Source organism: Carettochelys insculpta, chromosome 5 (genome assembly GCF_033958435.1).
Source record: "Carettochelys insculpta isolate YL-2023 chromosome 5, ASM3395843v1, whole genome shotgun sequence".
Lineage (NCBI taxonomy): Eukaryota > Metazoa > Chordata > Testudines > Carettochelyidae > Carettochelys > Carettochelys insculpta.
In genome coordinates, this window is record NC_134141.1 from 85201573 (window position 1) to 85224790 (window position 23218).

Here is a 23218-nt window from a genome sequence, read left to right on the forward strand (position 1 = left end):
GCCTCCACATGCACGACTGCAGTTTTATAGCATGATGTTCCTAATGGAGGAGATGACAACTTAACTAGAATAATACATTTTCTGACACTGATTTCTCTCCAAGCTGTCATCTGTGGTAAACACATACAGGTGTCAAAGAACTGCCCTGTGTAATGCTGCCTCTCTCAACCACAAAGTTCACAGGTATGGAAAAGTGGGTGGAAGAATAACATTAATAGAGAGGAAAACTAGGTCCAGAGACAGATGAGAACACTGCTTCTTCTAATACAACCGGAAAGGCTTCAGGATCAATCATATTCATACCGCAAAGATCATTGTTATGAAGCAATCCTGCAAAAGGCAAAGCACCCTTGTCTCCCATTGCCTGGGAGTGGAGGAGTCAGAGGGTCAGCCCTGTGGCTCAGTGGTCATCAGACTTTTATCTTTAGAATCATTTTAGTTTTGTTCAGAAGCTGGGTTTTTACTTCCAGCTTTCCTGAGGTAGCAGACCTGGATATCATTCCAGGAACTTCAAATATTTTAAAGAAGGAGGAGTGTGAGGACGACAGACATGAGGAATTATCACAGCAGTTGCAGAGGCAGGCTCAATTTGAAGCATTTCATTACCACAGGTAGTGCCAAAGCCCGCCCTCCCCCCCCCCCAAAGCACTCAGAAGCGGAGCTGATTTTCATTAAAAAACATTTTGAAAAGTTGTGAGAACACAGTGTTGCTATGGTGAATAATATAATGAACCTTCAAAGGCATGACATAACTCCATGCCTGGGAGCCTGATTCTCTACTGCACCTTAAAAAGAAGTTTACACTGGTGCAGAAGGAGTATTCTGATGTGGTAGCATTTATGCACCCCATAAATGATTGTACAAAGTCAAGGCAGTGGAGCCTCAGACTCTGGATAACAAAACACTGACTCCTAAGTGGAGTTTACTGCTATAGTGAATTATCTGCCAAACTTCTGCGCATGAAAGAGCTTTCAGAAGACAAGTCAACCCATTCCTTCTGTTGTTCAGCAAGTTTTTCTGCCAAGCATTTTATTAAAACAGGGTCTACTTTGGAGTCAAATTTGTTGGCAAACCAGTGTCCGTAATTTATAAGCCACCTTAATTCTGCAGCTCCATAGATGCACACACTGCGAAGATGGGTGCCAGTACACGGAGGATACAAGTGGTCCTCTAGGTAATTCCATTTCACCAAGCGAGTCTTGCTTTGCAGGTCTGTTATGTCATCAGCTGACCTTGAAATCTCCCCAGGTGTTCCAGGCACACGTGCAAGAGTTGCCCAGTAGTGTTCATCTGGAGAATAAGTGTCCTTGGACCATTCAAAAAAGTCTTTAGCCAGAGGGTTTTCAAAGATATAGTGGATGAATTCCCGACTTAAAACAAAATAGGCACTGCCTACAAAAACCTCAATGTTATGAGGTGGTGGATCTTTAGAAATGTTGGTTTTTACAGGCATCTGCATGTATTCATAAGGCACTCTCTTAAGTTCATAGTGATATGTAAATCGCTCCCTTTTGCTACTACTTGGCTTTATGGACTCCAGCATGTTTCTTCCATTGAGTTTCTTCAGTTCAGATACCAATACAAAGTTTGACCTCAACGGGAAGTCTTGACCACACAAATTAATAACATACTTCCATTGAACTGACAACCTCATCAAGTCAGACAAACAATTCAAATCTGCTTGGAGCCTAGATATGTGTGCATATTCCACTGTCTCCAGTTTAGATGCAATGAAAATATTGGGGAAGCACTTAGCTAAATTGTCCATCGCACATTTGAAAGTATTAGTGGACTTTTGGTCATAATGGATGCAGTAAACATTTTGATGGCTGTATATTGTGTGTATGAGTCTTTCAACTGTTATTGCATCTTTATGAACAACCAAAGAGTAAGCTAATGGGAAACTTTCCTCCTCCAGGGAAGCAGGCTTTAGGTGGTATCCTCTAAGTGTACGATATACTTGACAATCACTGGTCATAGCTATAACATCTTCATCATCTAAATCAATAATATCTTTTCTTCTTATCTCTAAACTTCTACCAATCTCATCAGGTTCTTGCTCATATATACACGAACAGTTAATTTCATACTGGAAATCATTTCTAAGATGGGAGTACTTGTTTTTAACATAAGAAGAAGTGCTTAAAAAGTGCTCAACTAAATAAATACCTTTGTGAGGGAATAAGAATCTTTCAACATTAAGGAGTTTCAGAAGTGCAAGTAGCCCCACTGTTAAAAACAGGATCAGGATCTTCTGTCTCATGGGATACTTGCAGGGACACTTATGTCTCTTCATTCTGTCGGAAGATATAAATCTAGTGAGATTCTAATCACAGAAAGAACTTCCACTAACAACAATTAGAGCTTTTGCTAGAAAAACATCCACTTTGATCTGGCTACAGCTGAAAAAAAAAAAGCCAGTAGAAATTTGGAATACTGAAAACACTATTACTTTCTTATATTAAACCCCACTTCATGGTAGCAAATTATAGGCATATTAATTTAGGGCCCATTTCTGCCAGTTTTATTTGCACCCAGCTGTTCCTCATGATGAATTAACCCAGTAAGTCAATGGAACACCTTGCAGAGTTAGATATCCTTAACTCACCGGAAACTGTGATCTAGATCACAGTTTATTTGTCAACTCCCCTTTCACCTCTACCTGTCCTCCCTCAGTGAAGAATCCAGTGGCAGCTCCTGGTGCTGCAGAAGTGCAATTTCCATCTCTTGCTAAACAGTGGTCGGACTGAATTTAGGGCCTTGTCTAAAATCCTACTGAATTCAATGGCAACAGGTTAAGAACCATCAGCTATTTTGCTACAAGTCAATTAATAGTGGTTATTTATTTTGTTCAGATACTTTAGATGTTGCTTTTTGAACACAAAAATGAAGAATTAAAGCAAGTGCTTTAAAAAAAAAATCAGACAGAGCACCCTCTTTCACAGCAGCACTGGGGCTGGCTGTGGGTGTATGATACCTGGAGAGATAATGGAGCCTTGCACAGAAGAGCTTGCCCTTCCCTGAATGTAAGGGCTTCTTCTGGATGGTGGCACCATCAGCGGCAAAGGCAGGGGAGGTGAGACTGGATGATAGCTCTGACAGATGCCTCCTGGAGCTCCAGGAGACTACTGCAAAGGCACAGCTGAGGTTTTCATTATACAAACAGCATATTCACACCCATCTGCTATGTAATAGCTTTCAAACCTGGGTTTTACTGCAATGAAAGTGAAACACGATCAGCTTTTCTCCGTGTGTATTTTTGTTTTTATTTGCAAAGCGTGAAGAACATTGTGTCTATTACTGAACTAAAATGAGACAGGAGGCTGCATCCAGGTGCTGTATTAGATATAACTCCATTTTCCCTCTTAATGGAACTGCTCAGGCATAGAACAGTCTCCAATGTTTCCTCTCTAAAAGGAGCTGTTTTGCTACCCATATGGTTGTGTGGTTAACAGAAAGGGAAAGAGCTGCCAACTTTGCTACCTTATGGTCACACATTTTGTTGAATTCCAAAAATTTAGAACCGTAGTCAGCAAAAGCTATACAGGCAAACTGCTGTGGCAAAGCCATCTTAAACAAACATGCAAAGGAAATACTATTGTGTTTTGGTTTGCAAAACTGCTGTGAGATCAGGCGTGACCCGGATTCAGGCCAGATATGGGACAGAAAGAGATGGTCTTTTTTTTTTTTTTTTTTTTTTTAAAAAACACTTTATGGGACCCTATGTGAGTTACCTAAAGCTGCCTCCTCTTCCACCATGCAACTTCTGCTGCGTCTCAGGTCTTCTCTCCCTCACCCCATGTGCAGCTACTGCTGGAGACTGGGTTCCCTCTATCCCCCCACCCCACCGTGGCTTCTGCCAATGCTCAGGGTTTTGCTCCCCTATACCCCGCCACACCCGTGTGTAGCTTCTGTTGGGGCTCAGAGCTTCCCTTGTGGCCCCTGCACTACTTCTGCTGAGGCTCGACACTTCCCTGGGGTCAGCACAGAGCTGCAGAGGCAGCTCCTCTCCATCCCTACTGTGGCTGGAGGAAAACCTCACCTCAGTAGCCAACTGGCCAATAGGAACACAACAGGAACTGTACTGGACTCAATGACCTCCTGGAGGTCCCTTCCAATTCTATGAGATGTGTATCTCTAAGTGATGAACTGGCCCCTGAGGAAGCTTGATCTCCTGCACTGATGAGGTGGACAGGTCCTTTCTGCCAAAGGGACAGAGTTGTTAACCATAGTTTTCATCTGAGAGACTTAGGCAGTCTTTTAGATATGCTCAGGGCAGGCCACTAGGCATCTTGAAAATAAGAGTAGAGACCTTGATTTTTTGATTTCATATTCTATGGAAAGCAGGAGAGGGAGCAGAGACAGGTCTGATGTGCTTGCAGTTATCATGTTAAGAAGTGCTGCAGCGTTCTCTGGTAGCTGGAGTTTCTTAAGGTTTGATAGCTTCATGCCCAGGTTTATCCCTTTGCTATAACCCAGATAGAAGGCACTGAAGTACTACCGAGATGGCACAGCCTGGGTGAGATCAGTTAATGGATGAACTACTAGCTGAAACTGAGCCCTGCTGGCAGAAAGAGGAAAACACACTGAAAAATTTGCGGCCAAGGGGCAATGTCCTTTGACTCGAGGCACATTCACCCAATTGGTCAATTCAGTCTGTAGCTTAGGACTGCTATTGGATTTCTCACTGATACTAAGATCTCACACAGCAGCATCTGAGAGAAATGCTTTCCACCATCTCCTATTGGCCAGGAGACTCTGTCTCATCAGAATGTATGAGGAGTTGGCCACAGACTTCAGTGCCTCCCAGCTGGGTTATAGCAAAGGGATAAACCTGGGCATGAAGCTATCAAACCTTAGGAAATGCCAGCTACCAGAGAACACTGCAGCACTTCTTAACATGATAACTGCAAGCACATCAGACCTGTCTCTGCTCCCTCTCCTGCTTTCCATAGAATATGAAATCAAAAAAAAAATATCAAGGTCTCTACTCTTATTTTCAAGATGCTGAGGGCAGGCCACTAAGCATATCTAAAAGACTGCTTAAAATCTCTCAGATGAAAACTATGGTTAACAACTCTGTCCCTTTGGCAGAAAGGACCTGTCCACCTCATCAGCGCAGGAGACCAAGCTTCCTCAGGGGCCAGTTCATCACTTAGAGATACACATCTCATAGAACTGGAAGGGACCTCAGGAGGTTGAGTCCAGTCCCCTGCCCTCTTGGCAGAACCAAGCACCATTCATTTTTTTTTTTTTTTAAATCTATTTGCCCCAGAGCCCTAAATGGCCTCCTCAAGGATTAAACTCTTAACCCTGGGGTTAGCAGGCCAACTTGCTAATATTAATTCCAAGTATACAACATATAATTACACCATGAAGCCTCAAGGGGTTCCATGCCAGTCCCAAGCCTGGATAAAGGAGGAGGGTTGGTCAGATGAGTGTCGATCTGCTGGTCATATTATGATACAAATGAAATATGATGCCAGTATGACTAACTGAAAAGATGCTGGTTCAGACCTCACCCAGATAAATAAGGTCTGCGACACCAATCGAGTGATTAGGGTTGGGTCAATAAGTTGGCTCCCGAAAGAAAATTACAGCTAATGCATTACTATCAATCATAACATGGAACATCTGAATGCTATGGGTGACTGGAAAGTTAGAGCTGCTTTGAAAGGAGATGGACAAAGATGCCGATGCGATATACTTGGACTGGTGGAGATGCGTTGGATGGCATTGGGAGAGATGTGCAGTTGCGAACTCATTTGGTCAGGGAATGAAACCAAGCATGAGGCAGAAGTAGAATTCCTTCTTAGCAAAAAGAGGTACAGGAGCATTGTTAGGATACAAACTTGTGAGTGCAAGCATGATGGTAGCAAGATTCAAAGTGAAACCATTCAACATCTCAGTCGTTCAGGTGCATGTACCCGTGTCAGATAGCACGGAGGAAGAGATTGAGCCATTCTACGCAGACTTGATAAAGACACTTGAGGAGATACCAAAGAGAGAGGTGTTGATCAGAGAAGATGGGAATGCAAAGGTCAGAACAAATATCGAAGGTTGGGAGAGAGTTATGGGAAGGTTTAGATATGGAGAAAGAAACAAATGAGGCAAGAAACTACTAGAGTTTGCTATGGAGCATGAAATGGTGATCAGCAACACGAGATTCCAACAAAAGGACTATAGGAAGCAGACATGGCAATCCAATGATGGGAAGTCCAAAAACCATGATAGACATGACCTTGGTAAGAAGAGAATGGGCAGCATCTCAGTGCCAAACTTTCCAAGAAGTAGACATGGACTTGGACCACAGCCTACTGACTGCGAACATTAAGATGAAACTCAAGAAAGAGTAGAAAAGAGACAGTTCAAGAAACAAGAGACATATGGCAAAGCTAGGCAAGAAAGAAATAGGGAATGTGTATGGAGCAGTGCTCACAGAGATCAGGAACGAGGGCACAGAGAAAGACCTAGGTAAGAGTTGAAGCGATAGCCACAGTGATAGAAGAGGCAATTCAGCAGACGATTTCAGAAGAGAGGATCAATAAGAAGTGGACTACACAGGAGATGCTGAAGTCGGTCCAAGAGAACAGAGCAGTAAGATCAGAAGGGATTCTTCCAAGAGGGCAGAACAGCAATATAGAGCGAAATGCATCAAGATAAGGAAAGTGGCCAGAATAGACAAGGCAGAACGGTTAGAGGAGCGGTGTGAAGACAGAGTGGTATTACAGTGAGTTAAGACCAGAGAGGTGTATAAGATGATCAGGAATATTAATACGAAGTGGCAGCCAAAGCAGATGGTGATCAAAGATGAGAATGAATGTGCTCATGAACAAGGAGGTTGCACAGTGATGGATGAGATACTGTACCTGTCTGTACAAAGCACAACTGGACCCTAGTGTCTCAGAGAGGCTGATTGAAGAACTGAAAAAGATATCTCACCGAGCCTGACATTTTGAAGGAGGAAGCAGAAACAACTAAAGAACAACAAGGGCCCTGGAAATGATAAGACTACAGGAGAGATGATTAAATATGGCAGAGAAAGCATGATTCAGGAAATACACCAACTATGTAATAGCATGGAAGGGCAAGGCACCTAAGGAACAGACAAGATCTGCACTAGCGAAAACACACAAGAAAGGAAGTGCACTGCAGTGCAAGAACTATAGAATGATTGCCTAACAAAGTCATCTAGGCAAAGTGCTGATGATGATACTGACAGACAGAGATCACAGAACGTCTAGCAGATGAGCAAGCAAGAGTCAGGAAAGATAGAAGTACCCCATAGGCACTAAGACTGATAGTGGAGAAAGCTCAATGAATGAACAAGAACATCTAGAATTGCTTTGTCAATTTTCAGAAGGCATTTGACAATATAGATCAGAAAGTGAATTGGGGGATGTTGGAGTCATGTGGAGTGGATAGCAAACTGATATGGTTGTTGAAGTATATCAATCACAACGTGGAGGCAGCAGTGAGAATGTGTGGAGAATTGGGAAATTGGTAGAGGTATGACACAAGGAGATCCGCTATTGCCGAGTATCTTCATCACGCACCTAGAAAGAGCGATGGATAAGATCAAAGAAGGGATATCAGTGCACAGGATGAGAATTAACAACTTAAAGTTTGTGGGTGATATAGCTATCAAGAAAGATGAGGAGAAGCTAGCAAGAACGGTACAGGTATTAAAAAAGGAAGGGAAGTGATACGGACTGATTATGAACATTGATAAAACAAAGACAATGGCATTTGGAGAGAAGGAAATAGGAAGGAAGATCAGTGTAGATGGGAGTTAATCTAGAGAAGTTCACAAATCTGGGAAGCAACATAACATATGATCTAGATTGTAAGAAGGAAATAGCAACTAGAATAGTGAAAGCAAGAATGAGTTTGAAGACGATGGATAAGGTCTGGAAAAGCAAAGCGATTAACTTAGGAACGAAGCTGAGCATCTTGAAAACGTGTGTAAGCAGCATCAAGTTGTACAGATGTGAGACATGGGTGATAATGAAAGATTCTATGAGAAGGATATTGGCATTCGAGAGGTATTGTTATATAAAAATCCTGAAAACAGAATGCATGCAGAAAGTCACCAATGAGGAATTATAAAGGAAACAGCCAAAAGAGAACCTACTGCAGAAGGTTATACAATGGAAGTTACAGCTATTCAGGCATATCTGCAAAATGAATGAAGCAGCAAAAGGTCAAGACCCTGGTATTGGGCATAATGGATGGTTCAAACAGGAGAGGCAGACCCCACAGAGAGTGGGTAGCTGAGATAGTAGATTGTAGGAGAGCTAGTCTACAGGAACTAAGCCACTCTACACTGGACTGGGAAAGATGGAAGGAAATAGTGAGGGAGGCATAAGACACCAATGGCCACTGAGCCTATAGCTGATGATGACAGCACCACATTTTTTCCAATGTGTCTGCTCTAACATACACAAAGCAACATGTGTATTTAAAAGACAAAACAAAACCTGATGAAAATACAACACTCCACTGCACATATCATTTATTCCTCAGGGGAACAGATGAGAGAGAAATGTCAGTCATGAGTAGGGCTGTGGGCCAAAAAAAAAAAAAAAAAAAAAGTCCTCAATTATCTGGTCCCAATTATATGGGGGTCTGGGTGGGAGGAAGGGTGCAGGAGCAGGTTGAGAGTGTGCATGTAGGTGGAAGGGTGCAGGAGGGTTTGGGGTGTGGTGTCCGGCTGCACCTAACAACATACCTCTGGTGCTTATTTCTCTAAGCTTGTCTTTAAATCCATTAGAGTCTTGTTGCAAGCAGGGGCAGTTATTTTCCTTTACATATCCCTTACGTAGTATTGCTTTGATAGGCAGTGGGATGGAAGTCATTATTTTCTTTTGGAGGGCTCCATCTTATTGGGTGCCACCTGGTAGGTTTAATTCCTCTATCTGCCTAAAGATAGTCCCCAAGACAAGGGTGAAGAAAACTATTTTGGGTCGGGTCACTGACACAGACAAATCAGGTGGAGGCCACACAGGTGAGAAGCCAAAAAAAAAAAATCCTCAGTGATGTGGTCCCAATTATATGGTGGCTAGGGCTATGGGGGTCTGGGTGGGAGGAAGGGTGCAGGAGCAGGTTGAGAGTGTGGGTGTAGGTGGAAGGGTGCAGGAGGGTTTGGGGTGTGATGTCTGGAAAAGAAGGGTTAGGGTAGAGATAAAGGGCTGGGAGAAATAGGGCAGGATCAGTGTTCAGAAGGGGTATCTGGCAGGGAGGGAAATGTTAGAGGAGGAATGTGGGGTCTAGACAGGAGGGGCATGGAGGGTTTGGGATGTGGGGTCCACGGGAGAGGCAGCAGAAATGGGGTGGGAGTGGAGGGCTTGGATGGGAGAGGATACAGGCAAAGTCATGAGGTGATGCTCTGGATGATGCAGCATGCTGCTTACCAGCTCACCCCCAGAGGCACATGAATCTGCTGCCCAGCACTACCCTCCTCTGCTCTGATTGGCTGGAATTCTGGCCGCTGAGGCATCTGCTGCTCCACCTCTTCCCCTGACTGGAAGAACAGCAGTGAGTGGTGTGGAGTCCAGCAGGACAGGGTCAGGGTGGGGATGAGGAGCCTGAGTGGCAGGGGCGTAGAGGGTTTGGGTGTGGGGTCTGAGAGGGAGGGGTCAGGAGTGGTCAAGGGGCACTGGGTCAAGATGATGGGGTATAGTTTACCTGTTCACATTCAGATGCACATGGCTCTGCTCCCCCTTGCACTGCACTCTATTGCCCTGGCTGGAATTCTAGCCAATCCAAGCAGCAGCATGGGGAGCCAAGGCACCTGCTGCTCTCCCTTACTTCTCCAGACTGGGGGAACAGCAGTATGCAGCAGCAGAGACTTGGAGCCACTTCCTGCTTCCCAGCCCTGGCAGAGCCCATAGTCTGGATCCAGACCCTGGCTTGCCTGATACATCCCATGAGGCTCAGGGCTCCAAGCCATTTATGTTGAGCTAGGGTATGGTGGTACAACTACAGTAGGGTTGCTACATTTGTCAGGGTTCTGACTTCAGAACCTTCGCAAATGTCAATTTCTGTGAATACGGGTGCCCCGAGGAAGTAGCAGCTGCCAGTGCTCCCCACCTGGAGCCCCAGCGAACTGGCGTTCACAAATAATTGAATTCACAAATGTCGCACTTGCAAATGTAGGGACCTTACTGTATACACTTAAAATTGGTGACGTGCTGTTGCTTCACCATGCACTCCTCCAGAGGCTGGGGAGGAATTCTGCAGTTTGCCAGGGGCTTCCCCCTGAAGTGTGCCCACATTATAAGCTTCACAAGAGCTCACCTTAATCCCCCATCCACCTCCTTTTTTGTTGCCTATAGGATACTAGCTGGACACATCTCATGCTGGAGAAAATCGTGAACTGCTTCAACAAAGCCAGTAGAATTTCACTGCTGTAAATGCAGTGTGAGAAAAGGATCCTCCCCTTCCAAAGCAGCAAGTGTTCCTCAGCTGTCATCACCATCTTGGGCAGGCCGCAGAAGTCTGTGCTGATGTAGCCACATTGACAAAGTTAGACCTGTGCAAATCCTCTTCGTTGCACACGAGTGCGAAACAGGACTTACACCTGTACATCTTATGCCAGTAATTGACCTAGGTAAGTCACAGACTCTCACCAGTGCAGTGCATCAGTGTTGTGAGTGTGAACTCATATAGTTATATTGGGGCAAAAACTGCAGTGTGGTCAGAGTTATGAAGGCAGAACCAAACTATGATTATTTTATTAAGCTAAGAGTTAGCATAACGAGGTGTTGAAATCCTACTGAGACACACACAGACACACCTAAATATTAGTTTACAGACTAATCCATTGACTTGTGAAGCTCCAGACAAGGCACCACACAATGTAAACACAAACTGGCTCCTGAGATTCTTCTGGAAAAATGTGCTAAATAAAGGTAAAGTATGATAATCACTGCAGTAACTCAACTGAGTCACAGCTCTTTAAATACAGTACCATGTGCCTAGCACAACCTACCCCGCAAGCTTCTCCAAATATCCCTTGGTGGGAGGCCAGTCAGATTCTGTCACAATCAGGAACAAGATCTTTAAAGACCAACGCAGAGAGTCTCTGCATGCAAATCTCTCCCATCCTGTGCAGAGTGGGAGTCAACAGCTTTCACTGAATCCTTCCTCCACTCCTGCCCCCTCCCTAACTTTGAACCCTGCGGAAGGACCCTCTGTGGACACAGGTCTTTGCTTTCACGGGAAAAAGTTTGAAAAAAGAGGTACAAAGGTACACATTACCCCCTCAAGACAGCAGCAACAAGTCCAGTTAATACCGCTTCAGTCACCTTCCATGATGGACAGTTAAAACTGCATCCTTCCCACAACACATACAATTCAAAAACAATTCTCAAAGCAATTATGGATGAGGGAGTTTCCTCCTGGGTTGCTGACAGCAGAAGACAGGAGCTCTGAATCTGGAACAACAGCATAGGACTTCTCTACATATCTCCCCAAAATCCCATATGGATATTAGATGGCTCCAGAGGAACAGTTACCCTACACTTTCTGTAGGGGACTCAAACCTGCCTCCTTGACAAATGCAGGATTCTTCAGCACCCTGCCCACCAAGAGTAGACATCTCCGATAACATTCAACAGTCTTGGTTGCTCTGTATGGAGTTTACAAGCTCCCCCCAGATTTACTGACTTTTCATATGAGGAAGTCTGTTTTGCCCACAAAAGCTCTTGACCTAATTAATTTGTTAGTCTATAAGGTGCCTCAGGACTGCTTGTTATTTATGGTACCATTGTCAGTAAAATGCTCAGATCTAGGACTGTTCATCTGAAGATGTTTTTGACGTATGCATAGCTGCAGCTTGTCAGAGCGGAAGTCAGTTGTGTCCAAAGCAGGGGAATCCAACTCCAGCCCTCCAGGCTCTAAACTGTGGCCATAAGAGATGACTGGGTTAAGAAAATGTGTGTTTTGACTAGGAATTCAGCAAGCCTTCCCAAAGCCATACCTGTTGATTTCTAAATGGGAAATATTTGAATACGTTTAGTAACCTCATCTCCCCCAATGCCTTCCACTGTTTCCCCTATAGCCAGGATTCTGATAGGAGGCAGGAGCACTCAGTACACCTACTGACACTGCCCTGCTGTTCCTCAGCCCGAGAGACATAAAGGAAGTGCAACAAGGCAGAGAACCTGTCCCTGCTAAGCGTGGATTGTGGACTCCTGACTTCTCTGAAGTAATAAGTTCCAACATCAGGCTTGATACCACTGATTCAAAGGATGATGACAGCTTCCCATTCATAAAGACAGGAATATAGGCTCAAGATCCTTCCATGTACACATTTAACAAAAATTAATCTACTCACAGATGCTTCGGAAAGGGGGCAGGGTAAATTCTGACCTCAGTTATCCTCATATCACTGGGTTTCAGCAGTGTAACCAAGAACAGAACTGAGTTCAGGGCAGCAATGTGCAACCTAGACTAGTGAATGGGCCAGATGAGCAGCCCATCATCTCTGTGAGCTGCAGGATTGTTGTAAATCAAGACAGTCTTCTGCTGCAGGGTAGTTTCACTAATTGTGCTTGTGTACCTAGAATGTGCAGGGCGTGCTGACTGAACTGCAGCAGTGCTTTGACAATGCACAGGGTATGCACGGCTCTCAACAGTCAATATTATCTGCAATCAGCACACCCCTCACTGCACGTGCCTTTGCAAGCATCCAGCTCTTATTCAAGTTACAGAGCCACAGCTGTGAAAAGAATTTGACCTATAGTTTGTGAACAGAAGATAACGTTATTGACTATATTGCAAGAGAAGTGTATAGGCTAGCACATACTATACTACAAAAATCCTATTCTGTGAGATGGAAATTTCACTGTACTGCACTATTATCAATGATTTTGAGGAACATTTCACAGCAACTAGAAGTACATGAATGTTTCCAGTGTGGTAAGAATTAATCTCACTGAAGAGCTTTTAAATTTGACTTTTGTTTATAGGCTACTTTGGAAAAAAATCCACCATCCTATTTTCTTCCTTTTCCGTTTGTATTTTGTAATCTAGCTACTTAATCAGTGGGTAGGACCTGTCTCAACAGCTATCTAAATTCTTTAAGCTACTTGTGACTTGCAGTGATCTGACTATTGGGAGTACTAATTCATTCAGTTTCTGACCTCAACTGAGAGTAACTCCTGGGAGGTCAGTGAAGTTAAACTAGCCCACAGAAGTTGTGTATGAGGTGTGCTCTCTTGAAATTGCTGTGGATGACAAGAGTCTGGAATTTCAGGACCAAGACTGCAGGTGTATTTCTGCATTAATCAAGAACAGAAAGCATGAGTGACCCACACTCTGGTCCAAAACCTATGAGCAAACTAGATACCACTGATGGATTGATACATCATCCTGACCCAAAAGTTTGTTCAAGGAGGGGCAGCATACTGAGGACATTGTCTTAACCTGCTCAGTGACAGCACTGCTATTTCAGCTGGGGTTCAGGGCAAGAAAGGGTTAATAGTTTCAAATGAACTAAACATTGTTAGGGGCTTATCGTGAAAAGGCTACTAACAATCTGTAGCCTGCTGGTGTGGCTATATCTGAAGACATGGATGCATGTCATTTACATAGGAAGCATCTGGGTTACTGGGAGATTCTAACGTTTTTACTGAAGCTTCTGATTACTACTACTATTGTTACCATACACTGCGTGTACACAAAAGAACAGCAAATTCCAGGCTCTTTGTGTAACTCAGAGAGCTGCCAATGGCCTTTTCACACATCACACGTCTTATCTATTTGACCATATACTTTAACTTCCTGCTCTTATTGGTAACTCCTTGTATCAGACCATTTTTTATACAGTACTGTTTCTTGCCTGCTTCCCATGCAAGCAGCTGCTTCTAGAACTAGCAATGAGGGAAGTGGGTTTCATCAGAAGAGCAGGCCATAGGAAAAGGAGGAAGTAGTGGTAGTAACAGTGATCCTCTACTGAAAAATGCAAGACAAATAAAAACTTCTTCCCTAGATTTCTCACCACCCAGTCCTTTCTAGAAGGCCTCACTGCTCCCTTGGATTGGGCTCTGAAGTGATTATGTGAAACACTAGAAAAAACAGCCAGTCCCCAGGTGACATACTGTTCACTTCAGAATTAACCGGTTTCAAAGAATTAAACCAATACTTACACATAGCATAAGCCATTTTTTAAACAAAAATCCAAATTTCGTCCTCTTTGTGTTACATATTAAGATCAGTTCTACCCCAAAGGGAAGGGATAAACCTTCAGAGCACTTATTGAAAACTTAAGTGTACAGATTTAATGAGGTCCATTGGTAACTCAGGCCTGAAAGTCACCTGAACCATAGTGCTGGATCTCACTGTCCAGATGGACAAGCATGCCAATGATCAGATTGTGCTTAATTGTTTCTACCCAGCTTAATTGTCCAACCTTCCTGATGAATTGACATTTCTAATCTTTGTTCAAATGTTTATTGGTGGCATCTTTGTAAGAGATTATTTGTGATCATAAGGAATTCTGATGCTGCTAGATACATTCTGTTATAGCTTCTTTGCAGCATGCACAGCATATAATTGCTTCAGTGACTCAAACAGGTCTGCCAACTATGCAGTCCCAATGTGTTGTCATGTTGACCCTACTAGGGAAGAATTCAGTAATGTTCCACATGGAGTCCACTGCTGATTCTGTTCATATTTCTGTAGTGGTGGGTATAATCCTATCTTAAGGGTTTCACTTTTGTACCCTCAGCTCTAGAACATATTTATTCACATCAGAACGTACATCTGTAGTTCAATAAAAGTATCACATCACCAAGACTCAGAACTCAGGCCAGTGGCCTCTGGCTCATGAAACTAAGAAGTGCAGTGTAGACTTCTGAGCTCACGTTGCAGCCTGGTCTGAGACACCATGAAGGGGTCAGGTCTCAGAGCCCGGGCCTCAGCCCAGACTGGCCCACTGTAGTTTTATAGCCCCACGGCCCACATTCCATAAGCCCAGGCCTGCCACAGTCACACTGTGTGGCTCTTTTATTATAGGGTAGACATGCTCACAGCAATACTATGAAGCCTCTGCTAAAGGGGATGGAGGCCATGCACAGAATATTGGGAGCACCTGGGTCAGTGGTGAGGTGCACTGGCTGTGCAGAGAAGCTTGTAAAATCTCTCTACAATATAATTGTGTCAAGCTGATGCTACTACAGCTTTCATGAGCAGCCTGAACTATACAGTCATATTAATGTTAATTGTTTTCCCAAGCATTCTTGCATACTGCCTTTTGTACCAGATTTAGAGCCTGAGTTCTAAGTGCCTAAAACATAGAACAGAAAATCCAGGAACTACCTTGCTCATGTCACTAGCTACATAAACTTGCAAAGAGCTTTTATTACCAGCAATCTAGAAGTCCCTCTGCTCTTGGCAGGTGTGCTCACAAGTGAGGTAACCAGTGTTTTGGCAGCATGCCAGATTGACAGCTGAGGGATGAGCTCAGACTCATCTCTCCATCCACAAGACCAAGCTTATATTTGGTTCAGAGTGGTTATTCTGGCCAGATGTGAAACAGCAGAAATACTGCCTCCTGCAAAAATCCAGACTTTAAAAAAACCTGAACACATTATCCTTGCTAAGAACATTACTATGGTGCAATTTGGTCTCCATTTCTGTGATAATGCTTCCTTGTGAAGCAATGGAAACTTAGAATTTGCCTTAGCAAAGCTGCAGTGGAAGGAGAAACATACTGTGTCATAAGCCATCCTCAGCTAGCTAGTTACCTGAGGTCTATCAGCATGAAGCAGCTCACACAGCAACTGAGTTCCTTATGGAGGTCTGAACTTTAGTTGTGGATGAGATATGTCAGGGCCAATATTCCACACAGGTGTTGAAGTCCTCACCACTCCAATTTACACCTGACCCAGCAACCTTACTTAAAGCTCACTCAAACCTTACCTTTTTATTTTGCTTTATTGTCTTTCCTTGGGAAAGTGTTCTAGGAAGCTTTGCTCGAGAGACACCATGACTGACTGGACACACAACAGTAGTTCTTTTCCTCCATCTCCTGAAGACCCACAAATACTGTTCCAAACTTTAGTATCCTCTTTAACTGTGCTTCAGGTCGAGTGTGCAGCCATATATGCGAGAGGACCAGGAGGGACATTCCTGCCTGCAAAGGATTTTTTTTTTTTTTTTTAAAAAAAAGTACATAGTTAATTAAAGTATAGTAGCTGTGGAAGTGTTATGTAGTAAGCACAGCTCCTCAGATGCAGATTATTTAGTTTATAATGTAAACAGCTTGAAAATCCTCTACTAGCGATTCTTAGCATGCATGAATTTTGTGACATTACTGCTTGCTTTAACTATTGACATCTTCTAAATACCTATGATGACCTGAGTTTGACACTTGCTCAGAATTTTTCCTGATGAGAGGAGAACTACGCAAAAGAACTCTGCCGTCTCAGAAGTTTGATCTTAACCTTGTTGTTCAAGGCTTAGAACACTGACACTTAGCACGTTATGCTGTACCAGAGGGGTAGCTGAGTTAGTCTGTATTTTCGAAAGCAACAAGACGACTTATACACTAATAGATATTTTGGAGCATAAGCTTTCATGGGCAAAAACCCACTTTGTCAGATGCATGGGTGGGGGATTTGAGAGGAGGGTTTAAAGAGCGAGTCTCAGTCAGGGGAGGGCCGGATTTGACAAGGTCTGTTGAGTCATGGAGGATGTGGCCCATTATCAGTAGCTAATGCTGTGTCGTTCATTTTCTTGCGTCATAAAATGGAACATAATATCTGCCCCAATGGTACCTGAAGTGCTGTAGCTCAATGTAGCAAACTTTAAAATTACGAATAGTAACAGAGAGAAAGCCGTGCTAGTCTACAAACTATCAAAACAAAACAAAAAACAGTCCACTAGCACTTTAAAGACTAAGAATAATTTATTAGCTTATGAGCTTTGTGGGACAGACCCACTTCTTCAGACCATAGCCACATCAGCATAGACTCAATATTTAAGTCACAGAGAACCAAAAATAGTAATCAAGGTTGACAAATCACAAAAATATTATCAAGGTGAGCAAATCAGAGAGTAGAGGGGCAGAAGGGGGCGGCTGGTGGTCAAGAATTAGATTTAAGACGAGTATGCAAAAAAAACCCTATAATGACCTAAAAATCCACATCCCAGTTCAAACCATGTGTTAATTATGGTTTTGGAGAACCGCAAGTTAAAAAAAGTCATTTTTCTAATGATTTTTTTTTTTATAGACACCAGTTACTTTGAAGGATAGTAGGCCTGAGTGCACTTTCAGAAACACTAATGTAAAACAGAAGTAACTCCCTTGAAGTAAGTGTAGCTCCACTATTAAGCAGCTCCCACATAAGTGGGAAGAGAATCAGGCTTTATTTCTTTGGAGCAGTTGCAGTCACAAATAGAGAGAAATTCTGCACAGCTATTCAGTTTTTGAAATGTTGGTTCATGTGTATTTAGATATATTTCAATCTCAGAGGTGTTACTGAGATCAGAAAAGCAACATCATAATTTCTGCAAAATCTCTCTCTCTCTCTCTCTCTCACACACACACACACACAGCTACATAAAAGAGGGGAGAAAGCATTATAAACTTACAATTGGTTAACTAGGTCTCCCAGTGCATCTTCTTTTATGCATCTATTTTTGAATGGTAAATTCCATGGAGCAGGAAAGATCTTGTTTTGTCTTACACAGTGCATGAGGAGTCAAATTTTTAAAAGCACTTAAGTAACTTAAAAATGATAGTCTCATTGCTCTTCTATAGAGCTTAGGTTTCTAGAACACTCAAGTGCTCTTGAAAATGTTTGTCCATTTTGTCTTTAAAATAATAATTCTCATTTCTATCCTCTGGTGTGTTCACTCTTGATTTACAGGAGGCACAAACATCCTCTGACAGCAGCACTGGAACAGTCTTAATAGTGAGGGCACTGAAAGCCACTGAACTAAACTGTAAACCTGTATATGATGGAAGCCACCTCAAGCTAAGAGGTACTACACCATGCCTAGAGCATCCCAAGTTCCACCACCCCTGCTCTGAGACCCATGTTACCTTTCTTTTTCCCTTCCTCCTCCTCCTCATCAGAAATTTTTAAGTGGAGAGGGCCTAGGAACATACTACTCTCTCCAAGACTCATGTGAATCTGCAAAATAGTCAGCATAGCCTGAAGTTCAAAGAATTCTTTCACTGTCCCTCTGTATCATGAAATTGACACAATGGATGGTGGTGAAGGGGCATGCAGTTGATGGAAGAAGCTCCAGCAGCATAGCTCCAGCAAAATCTGTGCTACTGAAAATCCCAACAGGGTCACGGGGCCACAGAACCAGGCCAGAGTCTTTGCACCTAAGCACAGATGTATCCAGCATCAGTCCTTAGGATGTGTATGTGGAACACTACTCATCGCACAGGAGAAAACACAAACCCCTTGGAATAATTTAGAGAAACATCTGTGGACTAGATCCTAAACTGGGATATATCGGCATTGCTGTATGAAGTAAATGAACTAATAGTGATATACATCAGCAGAGGTGCATTGGTGTATTATGTGGAACCTCAGTGGTAATTTTGACCCCCAAGGCCCAAAGCATGTGTTTTTCTATGAGATAAAGTGATCAGGTTGACATTGAGGAAAAAGGAGAGTTCACTAACTGTTTATTGCTAACTCCTCTGTTCAAAAGGGGAAATGTCCTCCTGCTTACATTAGCACTTAAAAAAAAAAGTTAACATTTTACCTTTACTAGAAAAAATACTGGTCTTGAGTTTAATAAGAATAAATGTACTAGGAAGTAAGTGCTATCATAGATTAATGCTCTAGCCTCTCTTTTGTAGAGACTTAAATCTAATGATAAAAACCAAATTTAGATAGCTCAAGCAACTCCTTAGTAAATTTTGGTTCCCCATTACAATACCACTTAGAATTTGGCATGATTAACAATCGCTGCTCATAAAAAGGCCTAGGACTGGAACAGTAAAGCATGAGTGCTGCAGGTCAGCCTGGAAATGCATTAGCCGAATGAGTTCAGAGTAATCTGAATGTTTGACCAGAGTCAGTAAAACCAGTTCTTCATTTTTATGAGCTTGACAGTCCTCCACAAATTAACTTTAAAAGTATCCAGTATTCCTGTCAGAAATCTCCAGTGATACACCACTGACAAGAACAGGGAATCTCCATCTTTGAAGAAGATTCCTGATATATTTCATTAACTACATAAAAGATACAAGATTTTGAATTAACAGCTTTGATCCTCCTCCTGCTTGCATCTACAGCAGGTGGGGAGCATTCAGTGGCATTGAGCTGGTGTAAAACAGGTGCAGGGGAGAGCAGAATCAGGTCTACAGATTGTTCCCCCTCACCTCCCCAATTTACTCTGCCCATCATTTATTTCATTGGCACATAGAGCAAAAGCACAAACAGCAAATATAAATGTGCAATATTATTCCTACAAGCTATCCTGCAAATACATACATACACACACTTTGTCCAGATGGTGAGTTACAAAGGCATGGCAAGTAGAGCAAAGAATAAAAATAAGTGCCATGCCTTTTTGGTGCAACTCGTTGGCACTGAATATTCATTACTAATTACTTAATAAGATTTCAACCAGCACTGAACACACCTACCTATTGTGGACGCTAACTTATGTAATCACTTTGGAAAGATTTGTCCATGAACTGTATATATTGTTCCAAAAAAATGTAGACAGCACTTTAGGGAGAAAAGCATTCCTTGCCTGAAAGAACTCACGAGCTAAAGCAACAGTTCTCACCCGCTCCCGGCAATTGTATCCCTTCAGGAATCTGCTCTCCTTGACCTACCCCTTAAGTTGCACCTCCCTTAAAAATACTTGCTTCCAAAACCAGGCAGAAAAGCACCAATGTGGCGGCCCAGCAGCCTAGCGATCGCCGCTGACTTTCCCAGTTATATTTCCTAAGTATAAAAATCAGTCCATCCAAATCCATGGCCCTTCCATGTCAGCGCCTGGTAGCGCAGCAGAAACGCAGCCACCGTCTGAGCTCTTAGCTTGCACAAGCTTTGCTAGCGCTGCTCATGCCGCCCGTTGTAAAACCAGGCAAGCAGCGAGACGGGCTGCTGCCGCTCCCCCTGGAGGGTAAGCCCTGCTTAGGGCAGGGATCCCACAGGCGGGAGCCACGGCACCAGCGGCTCCCTCTGAACGCTGGCCTGTGAGGGGAGTGTGTTCGCTGCCTTGCACCTCCCTCCCCCCACTCCCCTGCACGGGGCCCCCCGCGATGGTGGGAGCACAAGGGGCCGCTGAAGGGAGACGTCGCGGCCCGTTAGCCCGCCGCTTTCAAAGGGCCCAGCCCCTCATATTGTACCTGGGCGGGCGCTTAGGCGCGCGCAGCGCCTCACGGCTGAGGGGCCTGGCCGCGGCTTCAGCTCCGCGAGGCCGGCCACGCCAAGAGCCCGAGCGAGGCCGGAGCGCCGCTCCCCCCGCCGGCGCCCTCGGTCCGCCCCAGGCGCAGGGAGCGGAAGGAGGCAGAAGTTGCGGCCGCCGCTGGTCTCCGCAGGAGCCCGCCCCACATCTGCCCGCCACCTCCCAGCGCGGAGGGGCGGAGCCTGCGCCAAAGTTCAGGGCGCTGGCGGTGAACTCGCCGGTCGGCCGGCGGGAGAAGCCACTTCGCCGCTGGCCCCGAAGTGCGCCCCGCAGCGTGGGGGCGGCCAGGCTCCTCCTCCCCAGGGGCCCCGCACCCCAGCCAGCCACGTCCGGGCGGATCCGGAGCCCGCGAGAGGCTGTGACCCGGTAGCGGGGGAGCGGCGCCGAGCTCCAGGTGGCAGGGAAGTTCCCGGCCGGGGTGGGCGAAACTCACTGCGGAGTGGCGCGGGCTGCAGCTGTGAGCGGCGGACGGAAGGCAGCGGTGCAGGCTCTGCCTGCCTGCGGGGCGGGCCGAGCACCCAGTGACGCGCTGGACGCCTCCGCTTCTGTCAGCCTGCTCGGCGCGGAGGAGCCTGAGGTAGGGGTGCTGGAACATCCCAGTGACAGTGGGCGCGGCCCGCTATCCAGCTGTGCCAGAGGCCGGCCCCCGCCAATTGCTTCCTGCTGTGCGCCGCGCCCCAAGGGCTTGGCTCCCTGGCGGAGCTTTTGCAAGCAGCGAGCGCCTGGCACGTCGTCTGCAAACCGAGTGTGGATCTGTGCCTCGACGCTGGTCACCTTAGTTGTCGCTCAGCCCTGGCGAGGCAGAAAGCGGAACTCGGTCCCGCGCCCATCAGCCTCCCGAGCCCTGGAGGAGAGAGAGGAGCCCTGCCACCTCTCTGGATTACTTGGGCAATCAGGGCAGCGCCGAAAGCGGGAGGAAGCCCAAGGCTCAACTGTTGCCTTTTAAAACAGGCCACTCATGTTCATAGCTTCCAGTCTCAAAGCCCTGCAGCAATGAATCGAAGTCCAGCTCAACGTCTTTCTCATGTTTGTGACCTACATTTGGAAATAGACATGCTTAGAAATATTATAGCTGGTTTCTTTATTTGTAAAGGGCTGCATTTTTGCATGGGGTTTATGGTTCTGGCAGGCACTGAGATAATGTTAATTGGCATCAATCCTCCACTAATACAGGCTGTTTCCTGTCCAAATAAGCCTTAGGAGGGGGACTCTGACAGTTATGACAATAGGAGGAAGTGTGGAGTGGAGAAAACAATAACTGTGAAAAAGGGGAGGTTTGACTGAGCAAGTCTTACTGAAATAGAGGTGAGGACTCACACAGGATAAGGAGCTGTCCACAAAATTTTAAACACATTCTCACACAGTGTGTGTGTATCTGTCACTTGACCAGTCTTTCACACTCACCTCCCACCCCATAACATACTTGCACTGTAGTTGTTATTTCTTTTACTTCTTTCAAAGTATGTTATTTTAGGGTTTAGACTGGTCTGCGCATTTCATAATTTTTATTTTCTCTCTTATGCTTAAATTTAATACAGGTTCTACCTCCCTGGTCTAACAGTCAGGGACCTGAGCAGTTCCAGTCCAGGGATTTTGCCAAACCAGGGGTAGTCAATCCCCTGCTGACCTCTGGCCCCATTCCCAGGCTTTCCTCCCAGACACTGGCTACTTCCTGGCCCCTGCCCCTGCTCCCTAGCCCTACCACAGACTGCTGCTCTCCAGTCCCAGCCTGCTGCTCTCCAGCCCTGGCCATGGGTTGCCACTCTCCAGCCCTGGCCACATCTCTCCCACCCCAAGCCACCGCTCTCTGGCTGCTGCTCCTGGTCCCGGCTGGACAGTGCCCTGCCCCCAGTTGCTGGGGTTGCCAGGTCAGGCCAGCCCAAATCTCAGGGTTCTGGGATTCTCTGGTCCAGCATCATCCACAGTGGTGCCTGAGGATGGATGTTGCTGGACTAGAGGCTTAACTTGTAGTGAGTTCTAAAATGCCTAACCTGTGGTGGCTGGAGTGATTACTCTTATAGTAATTATTTTAAATATATATATATATATTATCTCTATGTTTTTGGTTTCTGCTGGTGGTGCACATCTGCACATTATGTCCATATTGGTGCACAAAACAAAAGTCATTCCTTTTAATTTTTTCCACCCGTGTGTGGAGCACTGGCTAGGGGTCTCCCAGAATTGGATTCGATCTCCTGGAGATTCTGGCAGCCAAACTGCAAGACTGACCACAAACAGTTTGGGAGTGCAGCAGGCGTAAAGCAGACTCTCCACATCCCTGGCTCTGTGCCGCTACTGGGAAAGGTGAGGCTGGGGGTGGGGGGTCTTTACATGCTGTCCTTACCTAAAAGCAACGTCCCCGCAACTCTTTTTGGCCAGGAATGGGGAACCATGGCCAATGAGAGATGTGAGGGAGTTGCCTGTGCAGAGGCGGCAGCACTTGTAGCCAACTGTCCCTCCTCTCACCAAGGAGCTGCTGCTGGACATGCTGCCTGCTTTCAGGAGTGGTACAGGGCCAGGGCGGGGTATGCCTATCTTAGCCCCACTCAGCCACTGCCTGGGAACCCCTTGAGGTAAGCTGTGCCCAGTCAGAGCCCACATCTTGAACTTCTATCCTAGCTCTCTACCCGTTCTTTCACTCCAGTTCCCTGTTCCAGTCTTGAGCCCCTCCTGCACCCAAATTCCCTGCCAGAGGCTAAGCCCAGACCTCCTTCTACACTCCTAACACAACTAAACAGACAACCAAACTCCAATATTCACAGTAACTAGAATATTACTGTGATTTTTGCTGCAAAGTGAAACAGCTATCATATAATCCATC

The 23218-nt window shown here is 45.1% G+C and overlaps 1 protein-coding gene across 2 annotated transcripts; it reads right to left on the reverse strand.

Annotated features, from left to right (window-relative positions):
• Positions 1-928: 928 nt before the first annotated feature.
• Positions 929-21504, reverse strand: GCNT4 (glucosaminyl (N-acetyl) transferase 4). Of its 2 annotated transcripts, none has more exons than XM_074994237.1 (3): positions 20831-21504; positions 15928-16141; positions 929-2297 (listed from the first exon to the last, which is right to left on the reverse strand). In XM_074994237.1, exon 3 carries the CDS (start codon positions 2294-2296, stop codon positions 929-931), a length of 1368 nt encoding a protein of 455 aa, XP_074850338.1. In that variant the 5' UTR covers position 2297; positions 15928-16141; positions 20831-21504. The 2 variants fall into 2 exon arrangements, with proteins under 2 accessions (XP_074850338.1, XP_074850337.1); XM_074994236.1 differs by lacking the exon at positions 20831-21504 and adding an exon at positions 20339-20801.
• Positions 21505-23218: the final 1714 nt, after the last annotated feature.